The sequence below is a fragment of the Zingiber officinale genome, chromosome 5A (assembly GCF_018446385.1).
Source record: "Zingiber officinale cultivar Zhangliang chromosome 5A, Zo_v1.1, whole genome shotgun sequence".
NCBI lineage: Eukaryota > Viridiplantae > Streptophyta > Magnoliopsida > Zingiberales > Zingiberaceae > Zingiber > Zingiber officinale.
Window position 1 is genome coordinate 134,979,147 of NC_055994.1, and position 19,802 is coordinate 134,998,948.

The 19,802-nt window shown below is 37.3% G+C and overlaps 1 protein-coding gene across 1 annotated transcript; it reads right to left on the reverse strand.

Annotated features, from left to right (window-relative positions):
• Positions 1-565: 565 nt before the first annotated feature.
• LOC121981944 (altered inheritance of mitochondria protein 3-like) lies at positions 566-16,738 on the reverse strand. Its single transcript, XM_042534744.1, has 3 exons — positions 16,430-16,738; positions 15,609-15,884; positions 566-1,812 (listed from the first exon to the last, which is right to left on the reverse strand). Exons 1-3 carry the CDS (start codon positions 16,571-16,573, stop codon positions 688-690), a joined length of 1,545 nt encoding a protein of 514 aa, XP_042390678.1. The 5' UTR covers positions 16,574-16,738; the 3' UTR covers positions 566-687.
• Between the last annotated feature and the right edge of the window lie 3,064 nt (positions 16,739-19,802).

The window sequence follows — 19,802 nt, forward strand, 5'->3', positions numbered from 1 at the left end:
CGTTGAGGTCTAACTTTTGACGGTTTTTGAGAGTAGGACTAACATCTTTTTTTTTTCTTTTTATTTTCGGGAAAAGGAAACGAGACCATTGGCATTCAATAGAGCTAGCAGCTTTACATTGCAGTGGATCGGATAATCATGTTTTCACTAGTATAACCCAATTTTCCTTATCTAAATGACTAAATCCATTTAAATTTATGTTTTGGATTATATCCGACTTAAATCAGAAAAATATATAAAGATTCTTGCGTAGCCATGTCTAAATTGACCGTGGACTCTCTCTTACCAGAGTTAATATAAAGGACTCAGGTGCCGCGGGTAAGGCATTCCCATATATAAAAGCGCATTTAAAGAGAAGAATCATCAACCCATGAGAAGGAAAAGATTTCAACTCGAGTAAGAAGACGGATTGTAGGAGCCATGGACAACTTCCTGCTGCTCCATGCCAATTCGGACAGCCAAGTCCGCCCAGAATAAAACTCTATCCCCGCCCTTTACAAATTTAACTCAAGCTCCAGCAAATCACACGATAGGATGTTTAACTCTCGACATTTCACGTGACAAATTGATAAAGGTTCAGACATTAAGAATAGAAATCGTATCTACAACGCCATGAACTCAGTGAGATTATTAATGTACAGGAGACATTGATTAAAAAAAACAGAAGCAAGCGCCTACCATTTATTCTCACCATGCTCTTGCAGAAATCCCACCAGATTGTCCATTCAATCTATCGAGCAGAGCATTAAAATCCATCGGCTGCCCACTGTCACTCATCCGCTGGACAACGCTTACAACCTGAATCTTATCGAATCCCATGCTGATAGCTTTCTCAATCATTTCTCCATAGGGGTGATTGCGGATGAACTGGGTGTCGTACTGGTTCCTAGCAGATGGAAGGTTGCTTGGTGGATAGCTGTAGGCTGTGTTGTAGCCTTGTATATTGTGCGATGGCAGTGGATAAGGTGCATTGCCCATGTACCCACCACCCTTGCCTAGCTGTGGCCCAAAGGAGCTCTGGCTGACCGGAGGCTGCATTGACTGTTGCATGCCATGATGCAAAGGTGGAGATGGCTGTGACACCGAATTGCCTGTCCCTCCATAACCATATGCAAAAGCTTCGGGGCGTATCCCTCCAGGCTGTGGAATTGCTGGATTAGGAGCCTGCATAGGCATGCTGCTAGGAAACATTTCAGGCGCGGGATTCACAGGCTGAGATGGGTAAGAGGTATATGATGGTGGAGGTGGTCTGATTTGAGCCTGTGCAGCAGTTTGTTGTGGCAGCTGCTGATCTGTCTGTGGAGGCAGTTGTTGGAAGTATTGAGGAAAAGATGGAGGTTGGTTCTGATTTACAGGTAGCTGTGGCGGTGCCTGAATGGGTCTGTCCTGAAGCTGGGATCTCGGCTGCATGTACTGCTGCTCAGGCTGGACAGGTTGATTGCGTTGATCTTGAAGAACTGTTAGATGCTGACCATAGTAATTGGCAGCTTGGCTAGTCATAATTTGGTCTTGTTGAACATTGGGGGGCACAGGTGCTTGCTGGGGCATAGCTAGTTCTTTGTATTGCTGGACTGGCTGAGAATTTCCAGCGGGAAGGACTGTTGGAACAGTTTGACGAGGTAAAGTAAGTGCCAGTTGTTGGTTTCCAGTGTCAGGTTTGTCGTTCTGGCTTTTTGGCTCTGATGCTGCTCGAGCATTAGCATTCTCATTCTTCTCTGTAGATTCTTTCTGAACTAATTGAAGTTTGGCTAATTCCTTTTGAGTTTCAACAAGTTCTTGCTTATCTCTCAGAATTTGAACAGATCTATGCACCTGAAAAGGAAAGTACAAAGAAACCAAATCTACTAACTTCCAGAAAATGAAACAGATGAAAGAATTAAAAGAACTAAAGAGCATTCTCCGTGAACATGGTAGAAAGCATTGTAAAAATGGATTAAACAGCTACAGGAATCAAGTTTCATGCTATGCTCCACTGCATGGAATGAGATAGAAATTAAGGAATTTCAAGGATATTTATAGGACATGCATGTTAATCACTTAATATCTTGAAAGTAAATTTAAGACCATCTTAGGCACATAAAAAAATATGGCAAATTCTGCATACAATGTTGTTGTTGTTGTATTATCTTCGATAGAGAAAGTATGTCAAGTGTGGAGTTCAAGAGGCTGAAGCTTCAGTTCCCCCAGTTTATCAACCAAGCTTAGTTGGGCAAGGAGTTATAGTCAAGGCCAGAGATGTTCAAGGATAGGGGAAAGGAGTTTGCATTACCTTGATACAAATGATGAGATGGTCAATGGCTCGGTAGACTAAGCAATCCATGTAGTCAACCCAGAATAATATGAGATTCATGTTTTTTGGCTGTGTTTATTGTAGTGAACTTCATCAAAGACCATATAAATGGACTTTTCAGCTTAATTCCATCTAGTCAATCCCTAATAACATGGGACTTATGACTTTTGGATGTATTAATAGTGTTGTGAGAAACAAGGGTAGACTTATCTTTTGTAAATAAGTTGATGCTTAGGGTTGTGTGGTTATATAAACATATGTATTTCTCCTTAAATATGAATGATTTAAAAATCTCTTTATTACAACATGGTATCAGAGCAAAGTTCTGATCCCTAACCCTAACCCTAGCCGCCGGCGCATCTTCTTCCTCTCTGCCCTAGCGCCGACCAAGCTTTCCTCTTCCCTTCTTCATCGCTGCCCACTGGACGCGTTTGGCCTCTGGTTTCCTGCTGCCGACCACAAGAGGCGGACCAAGCTTTCCTCTTCCCTTCTTCATCGCTGCCCACTGGCCGCGTTTGGCCTCTGGTTTCCTGCTGCCGACCACAAGAGGCGCCTCTTGCTTCGCCGATCGCCTGCCGGTGGTCCTACCTTTGCTTCGCCGATCGCCTGCCGGTGGTCCTACCTTTGCTTCGCCGATCGCCTGTCGGTGGAACTGGAGAAGGCGAGAGAGGGGAACGACACCCTCTCTGCTCGCGCACGCCGCCGCCGCCGCCGCCGCGGACGCCTCCCGTCCACCCAACGCCGCGGACACCCCTGCCACCAACCAGAGCCAACAGTAGTAGCCTCCAGTGCCGAACAGAAACCACAAGAAGGAGAGTCCTCCCTGCGCCGCGATTTCAACCCTATACATCAGCAGTGTTGCCGCCTTCGGCGTCCCTCCGGCCTCTGGAGCCCTCCAGAGTTCTCTGCCTCTGGCACTTCACCTTCCTTCTCTTGAATTTTTTTTTTTTCTTCTTCTCTTCAGCCCAGTCTGCTGCCGCCGCCCTTCCAGAAAAACTTTTTTTTTTTTTTGTGATCTTAATGACGGACAACGCTAGCGAAACCTCTGGGATTTCTGCGAACCCTATGTCTTCTTCAGGACAGGTACAACCGGTTTTCACAATGGCAGACACTGGAGGGTCCGGTCTTCAGATAGTATCAGAAAAATTGTCTGAGACAAATTATGCATCTTGGACAGTTGTTGTTGAACTTTATGTCGAAGGCCATGATAAACTTGATATTCTTCATGGCACTAAAGTAAAACCAGATGAGAAGGATCCTAGCTTTCGCACTTGGTGGCGTGACAATATACAATTAATGACTTGGATGCTTAACTCTGTTAATTCTGGCATCAAACAAGTCATTTTTCATAACAAAACAGCGTACGACATGTGGAAGATGCTAGAGCAGATGTATGGACGTCGACATGATATGCTGCGTACTTATCAGATCAGCAGTCAAATTTTCAAACTTGAACAAGGTTCTATGTCCGTCACCAATTATTTTGCTACTCTGAAGGGGTTGTGGGATGAGTTTAACTACTACCGAATGGAAAATTGGAGTTCCACGGATGATCATCAGAGATATTTAAAGCTTCTGGAAAAAGACAGAATTATTAAATTTTTAGATGGCCTTACTGCAGAGTTCGAAAATTTAAAAGGGCAAATCCTTAGTCTTGATCCTACTCCCTCTCTAGAACAAGTTTACTACAAAATTCTAAGTGAAGAAGGTAGAAAAAGGACCATGAACAACAAGGGGATTTCCGCTGTAGGCCCTCCGATTGGGGAGACCTCTGTCTTTATTGGTTCTGCAAACAAGTTCCGACCTGGGGGAACTAAAAGACAAGGGGACAGATTTTGTCGGCACTGCAAGAGGACTAATCATGATTCAGATTTCTGTTGGGAAAAATATCCAGAAAAGAAACCTGAAAAATTTAAGCACAATGCTAAGAAGGCTCCTAATAGTAGTAATATTGCTGTCCAAAAGATAGAAAATAAAGAGACTATTGGTTCCTCTGTGCCTTCTACCACTGGACTGTCTTCTACTGATATTGTTAATCTCCAGCATCTTCTCTTTCGGCTTCAGGCTTCATCTTCGGCCTCTACTCCTACAGACTCTACTCCCTTTCAAGCGCACACAGGTATCCGTGGCCTGGGATTAAGTGTTACTGGTCCCAACTTTTACAGCCCCTGGGTCATTGATTCAGGAGCTACGGATCACATGACAAATGCTGCTAACTCCTTTATTTCTTACTCTTTATCCTCTGGGCAGGAGAAAGTGATCATTGCAAATGGAACCAAAGCCACTGTTGCTAGCAAAGGTTCCATAAAACTTACAGATCATTTTTTCCTATCCTCTGCACTTCACGTTCCTTCCGTCTCTATTAATTTACTTTCTGTTAGTAGCATTACTAAACAACTACACTGCTCCATAACCTTTTTCCCTGATCATTGTGTCTTCCAGGATCTCGAGACCAAGCAGACGATTGAGACTAGCCGTGAAGTAGGGGGGGTCGTTATTATTATCAGCTTGAAACAACATCTGCTCTGAAATCTGCAGCCAAGTGTTTAGAAACTAAGCATCAAGAAATTCTTTTGTGGCATTCTCGATTGGGACATTTGTCTTTTCAGTCTTTGAAAATTTTATTTCCTAGTCTTTTCTTTTCTGTTTCTCTTCAGTCATTTCAATGTGAAATCTGTCAGTTATCCAAACATTGTAGAACACATTTTTCTGAATCTTTAAAGAAGAGTTTATCTCCATTTGATCTTGTTCATTCGGATGTGTGGGGGCCCTCTCCTGTGACTTCTTTAGATGACTATCGATATTTTCTCTCCTTTATTGATAACTACACCCACTGTACATGGCTTTATTTGATGAAAACCAGGGACGAAGTTCCTCGTCTTATTCAAAATTTTTGTAGAATGGTTGAAACCCAATTTAACTCAAAGGTGAAGATTCTTCGTTCTAACAATGCCCATGAGTACTTTGCCCAGTCTCTAAATACTTTTCTTGAGGATTCGGGAATTCTTCATGAGTCATCCTGTCCCTACACACCACAACAAAATGAAGTGGCCGAGAGAAAGAATCATCATATTCTTGAAACAGCCCGTGCACTTTTATTTCAACGTCACTTATCTAAATATTTTTGGGCTGATGTTGTTCTTGCAGCCGCTTATCTCATCAATCGATTGCCATCTAAAGGTCTCGGGAACCGGTGTCCTCTCACTATTCTTCATCCTGGTGTAGAGTTGTTCTCCCTTACACCTCGGGTTTTTGGTTCTCTTTGTTTTATTCATGTTCTTGGTCCCAAGTCCTCTAAACTTGATCCTCGTTCTATACGAGGAGTTTTTAAAGAGTATTCTACTTGCCAGAAAGGCTACAAGTGCTTTGATCCTATTACTAGGACGCGATATATCTTGAAGGATGTTACTTTTTTTGAGTCTGAGTCCTATTATTCTCCTCAGTCTCATCCTCAGGGGGAGAATATTACCTCTTCCTTTGTACCTCAAGTGGTTCCTCAAGTGATTTCTTCTCCTATTCCACTGGATGCCATAGAAAATAGAAAAGATGCCCCATCACTGGGAAAAGATGCTCCATCACTGGGAGCACAGCCTTCACCAGATATTATTACTTACAAACGACGAAGACACAAGCAAGAACCTACTATTGATCGGCTAGTTGAATCGGATGCTCTGGCTCCTGATCCTGTGAAGCAGTTATCCTCATCAGTTGAGTCAACCGCACCTCTAAATATGAACGAGCTGAACCTTCCGGTTGCTGTTAGAAAAGGTGTCAGGTCATGTACTCAACATCCTATCTCCAACTACGTTTCATATTCTCGTTTGTCTCCTTCATATCATGCATTTGTTTCACAGTTATCAAATCATGCTATACCTTCTTCCTATTATGAGGCTGTAAGGGATTCAAGGTGGCAGGAAGCAATGAACGAAGAAATGGAGGCTCTTAACAGAAATGGTACTTGGGAATTAGTTGATCCCCCAAAGGGGAAGAACTTGGTTGGTTCTAAATGGATCTATGCTATCAAGTATAACTCAGAGGGTGAAGTGATTAGATATAAAGCCAGACTTGTTGCCAAGGATTCACCCAAACATATGGGGTAGATTACTTGGAAACTTTCGCACCAGTTGCAAAGCTGAACTCGGTCAGGGTAATTCTTTCTCTTGCTGCTCAATATGATTGGCCTCTATTTCAATTAGATGTTAAAAATGCCTTCTTGAATGGTGACCTTTGTAAAGAAGTATACATGTTGCCACCTCTTGGAATTGAAACAAAAGGAAAGGTTTGCAAGTTAAGAAAAGCTTTGTATGGGCTTAAACAATCTCCCAGAGCATGGTTTGATAGGTTTTGCAAAGTCATGATATTGTTTGGCTTTAAACAAGGGAATGCTGATCATACACTCTTTATAAAAAGGAAAGGGGACAGCACTACCATTCTTTTGGTTTATGTTGATGATATGATAGTTACAGGTGATGATGAGGTAGAAATCCAGGCTCTTAAGTCCAAGTTAACATCAGAATTTGAAATTAAAGATCTTGGATCATTGAAGTACTTCCTGGACATTGAAGTCGCTCGATCAAAAAAAGGGATCTATGTATGTCAGAGAAAATATGTGTTGGATTTACTCAAGGAGACAGGGAAGTTGGGTTCTCGGCCAGTGTCTACTCCTATAGAAGTAAATCATGATCTTACTAGTTCTAGTGGGGAAGATCTTACAAGTCTGGAAAAGGGAACGTATCAAAGGCTGGTTGGAAAATTACTCTATTTATCTATGACTAGGCCTGACATCACCTATGCTGTTAGTGTAGTAAGTCAGTACATGCATGCTCCTAAGACTATCCACATGAAGGCCGTTGACAGGATTTTAAGGTACTTGAAATCATGTCCTGGAAAAGGCTTGCTGTTTAAAGGAGGTGGTGATCTGAAGGTGGAATGCTATTCTGATGCAGACTGGGCTGGTTCTCGAGATGATAGAAAGTCAACTTCTAGCTATTGCACTTTTTTGGGAGGAAACTTGGTAACTTGGAGGAGTAAGAAACAAAATGTTTGTGCACGGTCCAGTGCTGAAGCAGAATATCGAGCCATGGCACATGGTCTTGCAGAGATGTTGTGGTTGAGTTTTATGTTGACAGACATAGGATTAAAGGTTGAATTACCTCTCAGGCTATATTGCAACAACAAGGCAGCAATCTATATTGCAAATAATCCGGTACAGCATGACCGGACTAAACACATTGAGATTGATCGTCACTTTATTCGGGAGAGACTTGATTCTGGAGAGCTATGTCTGCCTTATGTTAAGTCTGAGGACCAACTTGCTGATATGTTTACAAAAGCTATACCCCAAGCTGTGTTCGACTCTTCTCTTAGCAAGTTAAACATGTTTGATATATATGTTCAACTTGAAGGGGAGTGTTGTGAGAAACAAGGGTAAATAAGTCTTTTTATCTTTTGTAAATAAGTTGATACTTAGGGTTGTGTGGTTATATAAATATATGTATTTCTCCTAAAATATGAATGATTTAAAAATCTCTTTATTACAACAAATAGTAATAAGCCTCATCAAAGAGCAAATAAATGGTCTCTACTGCTTTCCAAGAATCCCTCTTCCTTTACAAAAATATCATTCTTATGGGCAGAATGGCAAAGAATATCATGCAACCAGGATGAAGAGTTATCACAAAATATTGGATAACTAAGTTATTATTTTAAGTGAAGAAAATGACAAAGAAATGGAGGAAAAGTTTAGTATCAATTTATTAAAAAATGTCATATATAAACATTGCTCTAATTCTAAAGGGATGGAGTTGAGCTATACCATCAAACTTTAGGAAAGATTTATTAAGAGAAGCATAGGAGATGGAAACAAACATTTCAGAAAACAATTTAGTTTATACTCAGATGAATAAGCCCAGATGCTACCTCTTTAATAAGACAGTTAATGAAAAAATATTGAAAAGAAGAAAAAATTGCATACAATGAATGTTTATCTAGAAAAATAATATGTTAGTCCCAATTCCCTAGATAATTATTGCGGTGGGTTTTATAAAGGAAAAAAAAAAAGAATATCTATAATAATATTAATATGATAAAGGATATGTATGATAATAGGCTCCTTGCGTGTTAGAACTTTTAGTAATGTTGCAAAATAACTTTCTGTAATTGTTGGTTGAACATCAAGGGTTAGCTCTAAATTTATATCTTTTTGTGTATGTACAAGATGATCTCACTAATAACATTTAAGATAATTAGTGTATTTTATTAGCATAAATATCCCTTCTAATTTATGGGAGTGTAAATAAACCAAACTTGAACCTTTATGGAAAAAAATTAGAAATTAGAGGTTTTAGTAATGTGGAATTGAAATTAAATGTATGAAATCAAATGTTAATAAACAGGAAAAAAAAAATTGAGGGAGTAACTAAGATAAACAAGCATTATGTTCTATAAGAGTTGCAAATATCTTTTGATTTATTATTAAGGATATATTAATGAATGTATCATTAATCAGGATAAAGAGTATGTTTGTAATGGAGTTCCTAGAGTCTTATGTAATCAACGTGTAGCATTTAGGGTTAAAAGAGAGTTTTATAGGATTGTTGTAAGACCTGCTCTACTGATTAGAGTGTTATTAATATAAAATAATACATATAAAAAAATTTTAAGGAAATAGATATGACAATGTTAAAATGGATATCTGAGGTTTTATCAAAATGGATAGAATGCAAACGTATTACATCTTGGAGCAATCACATGTAGCTCCAATCTATGATAAAATGGCAAAAAATAGATTCTCATGATGTACATGTTTAAATGTAAGAATTATATTCTATTGTTAAACCATCGATTAGAGTACAAGAAATAGAGAGATTAACAACAACAATCAAGCTTTATGGGGTCGGCTATATGGATCCTTTTACGTCATTGGACTCTATCCTCTACTTATATCATCATCTAAATTTAAATACATTTTATCTTATTTTATTGTTTCTACTAAGTCTTTTTTGACCTTCCTCTTCCTCGTTTGATGTGCATATTTGTCATAGTTTCACATTACCTAACTGGAACGTTTATTGATCGTCTAAGTACATGTCTATACTTTCTTAAATGTGTCAGAATTTTCCCTGAATAGATGCAACCCGACTTTCTCTCTAATGTTCTCATTTCTTATCATGTCCATCCTTGTATGTCCACACATCCACCGTAACATTCTCATCTCTGCAACTCTCATGTTGTAGAATATCTTATCTTATCTTCCTGTTTTATCTCAAGCTTATCTTCCTATTTCATCTCCTATTTTATCTTTAGCGTATCTTCCTATTTTATCTCTGGCTTATCTTTATCTCTTGTAAACATATAACTATAAATATATGCTCTTGTAATTCATTAGATAATAATATATATAATTTAGTTCTGAGTTTCTTCTTCTTTTTAGTGCTTTTATGATATCAAAGCAATAAAAGCATTTTTTGAGGAAACTCGTGTTTTATAAGAGTGAGCAGGATGAATGATTCTGATGTGTCTTCGGGCGTTGGTCAATCAAACCCCATAATTGCTCTCATTACTTCTGATAATTCTTTATTCTTCCAAATCACTAGCTTTAAGTTCTCTATCCGGAATTATCTACAATGGTCCAAATCCGTCCAACTTATCATTCGAGAGAAGAGCCGTTTCGGTTATCTCAATGGTTTTATTCTCAAGTCATCTTCAACCGACCCTTCCTTTGCTAATTGGGACATCTAGAACTCCATGGCAATGGCATCACTCCTACACTCGATGGATGACACCATTGCTGAAATTTATCTCCTCTATCTGACGGCGAAAGCAACATGGGACGCAATCAACTTAGTCTATTTGGATTGGGAGGACTCTGCACAAATGTTCGATCTACGACATCGTTCCATAAATCTGCATCAAGATGATTGTACAGTCACTCAATATTTCAGTTCTCTAACCAAACTCTAGCAAGAACTTGATCGCTTTACTCGGTCGGGCTGGACTGTCGGCCTGGACTGCCGGCCTGGACTGACACTGCCAACAACGAGATCTATCGTAAATTACTATGATTTTTTGACCAGATTCAATCCTATTCTCGATGATATTCGTGGTCACGTCCTAAGCATTAAACCGCTCCCGAGTCTTGATGCTATTTTTTCAGAGGTCCGCCGTGAAGAACAATCCCGCCGCATCATGCTAGGCGGCTCCTCCATGCCCTCTGCTTCGTCCATTAATTTCGATGCATCTGTCATGGTTGCTCAATACCCCAACTCTCGCAAACCTCTTTGGTGTGATCATTGTAACCGTCCCCATCACACCAAAGAAACATGCTGGAAACTTCACGGTAAACTCATAGATTAAGTCCCACGCAACCAAAGCAAGAGAGACAGATCCAAGCCTCTGGTTGCAGCCAAATCCGATGCAGCATCCTCATCATCTTTGACCTTCACCCAGGCCCAACTCGATCAGATTGGTCAAATGTTCTCGTCCTCTACATCCTTGATGACTCATGATATTCCCTCCTCTACTATGAATGAGTCAGCCACATCGGGTGAGTCTTGGATTATTGATTATGATGCTTCTGAGCATATGTAGGGTACTCGTACTATTTTTCTTCATACAGTCCATATTCTAGTACTCGTATTGTTACTTTACCGGATGGATATGTTTCACCCGTAGTGAGAATTGGAACTGTGACTCTTGTCCCAAACTTTTGCTGCAAAAAGTTTTATTTGTTCCAAAGTTATCATATAACTTACTCTCAATTAGCAAACTAACTCGAGATTCAGATTGTGTGGCTAATTTTTCCCAAAACTCGTGTCTTTTCCGGATCGAAACTCAGGGAGGACGATTGGGCGTCTTGCTGAGGTGGTTGGATTGTACTACTCTCTATGTGCTAACTCTCATGCTTCTTGTTGTGAAGTAAGTTGTTCATAGTTCAGTCTCTTCTCACCGCCACCACCAAATAAAGCCACTCCATCACCGTCTTGGCCATCCTAGCGTATCTTATATATATCGCTTATTTCCTTCGTTATTTCTTTCTTCAGATCACTTTGTGTATGAAATCTGTCAATTAGCTAAACACACTAGGGTTCCTTTTTCATATCATGCTTCGAAACTTTTCCCTGGTTCATAGTGACCTATGGGGTCCCTCACGAATTTCTTCAATTTCAAATAAAAGGTGGTTTATTTCCTTTATTGATGACCATTTTCGAGTTTGTTAGATATTTCTTTTACATGAAAAATCTTAAGTTGCGCATATATTTGAGCAATTTTATAACATGATTCTCACACAATTTAACTCGTATCCAAATTCTTTGAATTGATAATGGAACTAAATATTTTAAGAATGTTTTCACTCTTCAAGAATATTTTCTAAAATCTTATATCTTTTCTGATCTTCCTTTACGCATATTTGGATGCTCAGTTTTCGTTCATAATCATCTTAAGTCTAAGTTAGATCCTAGAAGTCACAAGTGCATTTTTGTTGGGTACTCTTTCACCAAAAAAAAAGGTTATAGATGTTATTCTCTTTCGAAGAGAAAATATTTTATCTCTAGAGATGTCACCTTTTTTTAACATCAATCCTTTTATTCGAAGCTTTCGACATGAGGGGAGTCTCTGATTAAAAATTTGGCCCTATCACATATTTCTCTAACTAATTGGGAATATTTTTGGGAAACAAATGCACCTCCTAATCGAGCACAGGGGAGATCTTAACTCCAGAAAATCTGGAATCTATTTTACTTTCACAAGACCCAGAAATTCAAAATTCAAAAATTCAAGATTACCCTCCTTCTGCAGATCAAGAAATTTCAAGTCAGGAAAATCCACAATTACCTTAAATATCTCCCCGTATCACTCCATACCCAAAATTTCTATACCCATTGAATTTTTTCCAATGACTTACAGAAGAAGAAAGCATGTACAAAACAAGTCTGATTTGCATCTCTAGCACCTCACTCGTCTGGCTCAAGTTCTAGTCCTGATGATACTAAGCTGCCACAATTGGATATGCCAATCACACTTCGTAAAGGTATTCGTTTGTGTACTCAACATCCAATCTCAGATTTTTTAAGATACTCTCATATATCTAGACATATGTGTGTTTTGGTAACAAATCTCTTAGAAATAGCAGTACCAGCCAATATTGATGAGGCTCTTAAACACAAACATTGGCGTACAACGGTCTAGGAAGAGATCAAAGCCTTGGAAAACAATGATACAAGGGGCATAGTTAATCGACGAAAGAACCCGGTTGGCTGCAGGTGGGTCTTCACGATTAAGTGCAAAAGCGATGGTTTGGTTGAAAGATACAAAGCTCGTCTCGTGCCCAAGGGGTACACTCAAACTTACGAATTGTCTACCAAGAGACTTTCGCTCATGTGGCAAAGATCAACACTATTCGAGTATTACTATCTCTTGTAGCAAACTTAGATTGACCACTTCACCAACTAGACGTCAAGAATGTCTTTCTCAATGGTGATCTAGCAGAAGAGGTGTACATGGATCTGCCACCTGGTTCAACAAGAATAAAGAAACCTCAGTTTGTTGTCTAAAGAAGGCTTTCTACGGTCTAAAGTAATCTCCTAAGGCTTGGTTTGACAGGTTTGCCAAGTTCAGCAGCTTGGTTACAAGCAAGCTCACACCGACTATACTCTATTTCACCATAGAGTAAAGGATAAGATTGTCATACTGATGATTTATATAGACGACATTATAATCACGGGTAATAACCTTAAGAGAAATGGAAAGAATCAAGAAACATCTTGCAGCAATATTTGAAATGAAGGATCTTGGGAAACTTCGATTTTTCCTTAGAATGGAAGTTTCTTGAAGCAAGGACGGAATATTTGTCTCACAACGAAAATATATTCTTGACTTGCTAAGAGACATCGGGTTAACAGGATGTAAACATGTTGATACTCCCATAGATCCAAATGTAAAACTTGCAACTCATCCAGAAGATTCACCAATAGACCAAGGCATGTTTCAATAACTTGTTAGCAGATTGATTTATCTTGCGCAAGCCAGACCTAACATCGCATTTCCGGTGAGTTGTATTAGTCAAATTTATGCACTCACCATATCAATGTCACTTGAATGTTGCAAACAAAATTTTAAAGAATCTAAAGGGAACCCCTGGCAAAGGGTTGATGTTCAAAAAGAATGTCACAAGAAATGTTGAAGTATTTGTTGATGCTGATGGGGTAGGGTGTCTGAATGATCGGAGATCCACTTCGGTTTATTATTCTTTTGTGTTAGGAAATCTACTCACTTGGCGAAGTAAGAAACAGTCTGTTGTAGCAAGAAGTATTGCCGAGGCTGAGCTTCGTTCCACTGCTCTTGGTATATGTGGAGCCCTTTGGCTGAAACAACTCCTTGAAGAACTACACATACCGAAGCAAAGTTCCATTATTATTTGGTGCGACAACAAAGCTGTAATCTCAATTTCACACAGCCCTGTCCATCATGATAGAACGAAACATGTTGAGATTGGCCAACATTTCATTAAGGAGAAGATTGATGAAGGCATTAACAAAGTCTCCTACGTACCTACCACACAACAAGTTGCATACACTTACAAAGGCTCTCTTTAAGCCTATGTTTGATCGGTTAATATACAAGCTTGGGACGTATAACATATACCATCCAGCTTGAGGGGGAGTGTAAAATATCTTATCTTATCTTCCTATTTTATCTCTAGCTTATCTTTATCTCTTGTAATCATATAGCTATAAATATATGTTCTAGTAATTCATTAGATAATAAGATATATAGTTTAGTTCTAAGTTTCTTCCTATTTTTAGTGCTTTTACATGTACTTGAGTTATAGCCCAACATTCATCTTTATATAACATAACAAGTATAACCGTCATTTTGTAGAACTTTCCTTTGAGTTTTAGAAGTATTTTACGATCTTCTTCACATTTCAATCATCATACTTGTATCTATGTAAAGCATCTCTCTCAATCCCTTTAGAAATAGAGAGATTAAAATTCAACAAACTCTAGTGAATGTGCTAAAAAATTTAAATAATTTGAAAACTAATGGCATAGCTTTGCATAGAGCTCAATAAAATACATACAATTTGTTTGCAAACCTAAATATTGTTGTAATGACGATGATGGTGACAATCACAAAATATTAGTTTGCTCACCCTTCAACTCAAGATGTCATTGTCCAGCTAGTTATAAATCTCTTATCTTGTATCAATTCAGTCATTATACTATTGATTGGTAACAAATCAAGCTTTTCTATAATTTGTCTGTCTCATCAGTTATTGATATAAGCTCAAAGCTGACTGATATAACCATGTTAAAAGCCCAATTGAACTATGGATGAAAAATCTGAAATGGAAGGGCATTTTGAATCAATTTAGTAATTGAAGTAGTAGAAAACCCAATGGAATCAAAGAATGTGTTCATATTACTCAAAGAATAGTACAATATTAATGAAAAGCTTTAGATTAGAACAGAAATCTAGAATATATCAAATAGAAAAACTTGTGCATTATGAATAAACGCAGACGCTACATAGCTATCCTAGAAAGTAGATTTCCCACACTGTAGAGCTGAAAAAATGTATTAAATGCTTAGTTGAGGCTTTCCAACTATAGTTCGATGGCTTGTATAAAAGATGTATCATATGCTCATTAATTATTGTGGAAGTAAAGCCTAAAAATAATCATAGCTGAATAAGCTGGACTGTTATATCAACCAAAGAGATATTATGAGGAAGGCAGAGACCAAGGGGATCCCTATTGTTGTACATGAATATATTTCAGCAATGAGGCAGATAGACATCCTGACTTAAGAAATTATCATGCCAAATAATGCCAAGATACATCAATATGATCCAACAAGAATTTGAAAGTTCTACAGTATCATAATGGGCAGTTCGTTACAGATTTCAGGAAGAGAAAATTTTCAAGAAAAATCATTATCCAGTTGAGTTTATGAAAGATACTACATGATCCTGATAAGGCTAAATTATAAATACCTATTGGAGTTTAGGAGTATTCTATGTGCCTTCTTAAATTCCAAAGGCTGCAACCTAAATCCCTTTGTTGACCCCATGTGGAAAATTTAAGAGAGAATAGAAAATAAAACAAAGAAAAAATTTCTTGTTTTCATGCCTGATTAATTTTTTTTTCAAAAAAAAACACAGCATTTATCATGTCATTTATTTTTATTGAAAAAAGTTAATTTGATTGCCATGATTGAACCACTTCTTTTGGGAATTGAAAAAGGAATAAATGTACCCACAAACAAACTAAGGGGTACATAGTAATGAACAATATTTGATCTCAGCTCTAACTTACTTCTTGAAGATGCTTCTCCAGAGACTTGAATTTCACATCTTTTTCACTCTGATCATGAATAAAATCAGCTCGAAGCTCACTGACAGATCGTTCAAGTTTGTAGCAAACTATCTCCAATTGTGACAAACGCCCGCTAACACCATCAAGAGATCGGAGTATATTATCAGCATACTTTTTCATGCATTTCTCGACAGAAGATAATACACCTTCCCTGGAATACTCGTCTTGTTCATAGATACTGAGTAATGGTCTTCCCATGCTATTCTCATGGAGATCCTGTTCAGCGATGATGATGGAATTTAAAAAAAAAAAAAAAAATGGGGTATGTTGGAAGATTAAGGACTAGAACAAAATGAAATATAATAACTTCTATTATCACCATAAGCCCTACACAAGGAGTTAACATGACAATCCATCGAAACACAGTCATATATAGCAGATTACCATCTAAAATTACATGGAAAAGGTGAGATAAAGACATCATAATGTCCAAATTATTCCACGGTGATAATGTATATCCAAAGGTGATCCGCAGCTAACCATGAAACGGAGACCAATCAAATTCCGATAAAATAGTGAATATGATGAAAAGAAAAACGAAACCCTATTCCCTTTCCCTTAACAAACAATCGCATTAAACTTGACGCGAGATGCAAATTACAGGTAAACATAGAATCCTCCATCCATTCCAAGACTCTAAACGTTTAATTCTATTGGCAGGTATGACAAATTAGGGATCATCCAAACTAACCAAAACCACGACATCAAAACTGTCACGTCGAGAAGTGAAATACGAAAATGAAAAGAAGAGCGACACTAACCTTCCCAGGGGGATCCGATCGCTTCCCAATCGAAGTGTCCTGGGCGGCGAAATCGTCGTAGGAGCACAGGATGTCATCGGAGCCGAAATCGAACGATCTAGAGCCCGATGCGGCTGGCCGTCCAGAAGATCCACCCGATGCCATGAGAGACGGGACAGAGAGGAGAGGAAGGAGATGAGGAAGGCAGTTGCTTGCCTTCGGCAGCAAGTAGGTTTATGAGTAGGCGACGACGCCGAGGCGCAGACCTCAAGCCGTAGACCGTGAGGCGGTGAAGGTAGGGTGGCGCTTGAGCTCACCGAATCGAGGGTTAAGATGTCGTCGCGAGACGTTTTGGTAGGCCAACTTCCACCAATGAAAGTGGGTGGAAGGATCGAGGCAAAGAGCCTTGAGGCTTGAGGTTGATCAGTACAGACGGTGTCGGTTAACGTACATGGTGCTGAAGAGACATCCATGCGAACACCGAATAATCTTTATTTATCTATTATTTTATTTTATTTTATTTTCCATATTGCTTTCATTTTAATGGCTGGCGAGGATAAGGATGGAATTGTAGAGTGAGAAGGATAAAATCAATATATTTAATAGACAGGATTTGACAATTGTTTATCTGATTCAGACTAGGGCGGGAAAAAAATATCGAAATATCGAAATACCGAAAAATCATACCGAAAAAATACCGTTTATACCGAATTTTTGGTATACCGAAAAATTCGGTACGATATTATACCGTACCGAAATTTTCAGTAACGGTAACGGTAACGATTTAAAATATTTCGATATACCGAAATACCGAATAATTATAGATTAAATGATTAATTTAGATTCCCCTAAAGCCTAAACCAAACCCTAAACGGCCTCAAACCATGTTCTCTCCTTGCGTCATCGGTGCACACGTTGCGACTCGCGATTCTTTCCTTTCACAGTCGACCACCACACGTAGTCGCTGGAGAAGATGCACAACAACTTAGAAACTTCTTCTCCATCCCTAATATTTTTTTCCCTTCATTGAATCTGAAGAAATCTAATTACCGAGCTTTGTTCTGAGAGTTATGCTTGCGCAAGTTCTTGTCCGATTTTTCGATGAGTTTTAGCTTTTGTTTTTTTGGTGGATTTATGGTATTTTTAATAGGGATTGAAGCCTATATGCTTCCCCTATTTTTCCAGCTAGCATTTAGTTATTTCTGGCAAGATTTCGACAAATCTCCGGCGAGCCACCACCCTGGGACCACTAGCTACTGGTTTAATCTTCAATCTTACATATTTGGGTTCGAAATCCCAACTCTTGTTCTTATATGATCACTGCCTTCATTACAAGAGAATTATTTTTTATATATTATATGTAATATATATATAACTTCGGCATGACGGTATTTTACCGATACCGTACCGACATTTCGGTATACCGAAATTCGATATACCGAAATGTCGGTACGGTATCGGTATCATTTCTTAAAATACCGATTTTTTCGGTACGGTATATGGTATTTGATTTTGAATACGGTATACCGTACCGATCCAGGCCTAATTCAGACTAATTTAAAACTTGGGTTTGAACCCTATAGTCAAGAAAGTTTTTTAATGGATAAAAATTAAAAAGGCTAGTTATAACATGATATTGATATGCATAGATATTAGAGATGAAGTAAGCGTTTTTTTAAAAAAAAAATTGTAGGTATGTAGTTATTACTATCCCGGCCTATTAATTTTGAAAATAATTGATCCTATAAAAAAAAATTAAATATATCGGAAAGCCTAAATAGATTCTAATATTTCGATTTTACTTGTTGTTTGCATAACATTAATGTCATACAATTTAAATATAAAAATATATAGAATGATTCAATAATTTGTATTATATCTATGGGATAGTAAATGAGCAAAATTTTAATTGAGAAATAGAAATTTTTATTTGATTTAAAAGAAATTTTTCCTATAAAATTATTCATCAGTGGCATTTGTAACGTAATAATAGGAATGATTCGCTATTCGTTATTCATTTAATTTTTTTGTCAATAATATGAATAGATAGGAGAGACAGCCGAGTGAATAATCTAATATTGTAAATAATTTAAAAGAATAATATATCATGGGTGAAATTCAAATCTTCAACAATATGTCCTATCATTTATCATTACGTCATGTCCCAAAGACTGAAAGACCTATGTTGTAGGAATTATGAATTATAATTATTAAAATAAAATATTATTAGTGTTCATTATAGTCAAAATATTATTATAGTGTATAATATAATTGTTGAATAGAGATGAAATATTAGTTTATGGGCTGTACTTACTGCCGCACAATTTATTTGTATTAATCTGAATTAAAATGTTTATGTCGTAATAGCTCTGAATTATACATGCATTAACAGCGTAAAAACATAGTATGATTTCAGAAAATAAATTATAATAAATAAGACTAAAATACCTTTAACCTCTATACTTTTGGATGTATTTTATCTCCCTTACCCTTATTTAAAAAGTAAAATTTAATTCCGACCAAAAGTTAAATATAAGACATCTTGCAAAAGATAATTATGCTCTTTATTTGTTTTATTTTTCAATAATAATTTTAAAGAAAAAAAATATATTAATTGATCATTATACTCTTCAATAAAAATTCTTTTGAAATTTATATATGCACCAATATAAATAATAGTAAATTATAATTCTTTAAACTTATTCTATCATTTTCACTAACTGAAAAATAAATCATAATTTTAATTAATGAACCAAAATCAAATGAAGATAAAATAAAATTCATGATTAAAAATCTCCTTCTTATCGTCAAATATGACATGAATAAAAATGAATAAAAGAAATTATGTCATTTTTTCTATTATTTTTTATAATAATCTCAAAGAAAAAAAAATACATTGAATTAACCATTATATCTTTTGGTAAAAATTTTCGTAAAATTTATACCTGCACTTACATAAACAACAAAAAAGTAATAACTCTGAAAACGATAATAAGCCAAAAACTCATTCCATCGCCTTTATCGAACAAAAAAAGAGTCAAAATTCAAAATTGATGAACCAAAATTATTTCTAATTCATTGTACATCACATTTGATGACGAGAAGGAGATTTTTATTGATGAATTTTGTTCTATTTTCATTTGGTTTTGATTCATTATTTTAGAATTTTGGTTTTTTTTAGTTTAGTGAAGATGGTGGAATGAGTTTTTAGCTAGTTATTCCTTTCAGAGTTGTTGTTTTCTATTATTTATGCTAATACATGTATGAATTTTATAAGAATTTATACCGAAGGATATTGATCATGTCCAAATAAGGGAAGCTGGAAAGCCGGGAATGGAGTGACTATTGACGGGATGAAGACACTCAATCCTACAAAACAAAACCAAACCAAGGA

Excerpts from the sequence above, each read along its gene's own strand:
- LOC121981944 (XM_042534744.1), bottom strand. The coding sequence starts at position 16,573 with ATGGCATCGGGTGGATCTTCTGGACGGCCAGCCGCATCGGGCTCTAGA. Across the intron at positions 15,885-16,429 it reads GATCGGATCCCCCTGGGAAG|GATCTCCATGAGAATAGCAT; the intron begins GTTAGTGTCGCT and ends ATCGCTGAACAG. Across the intron at positions 1,813-15,608 it reads TGGAGAAGCATCTTCAAGAA|GTGCATAGATCTGTTCAAAT; the intron begins GTAAGTTAGAGC and ends TTTCCTTTTCAG.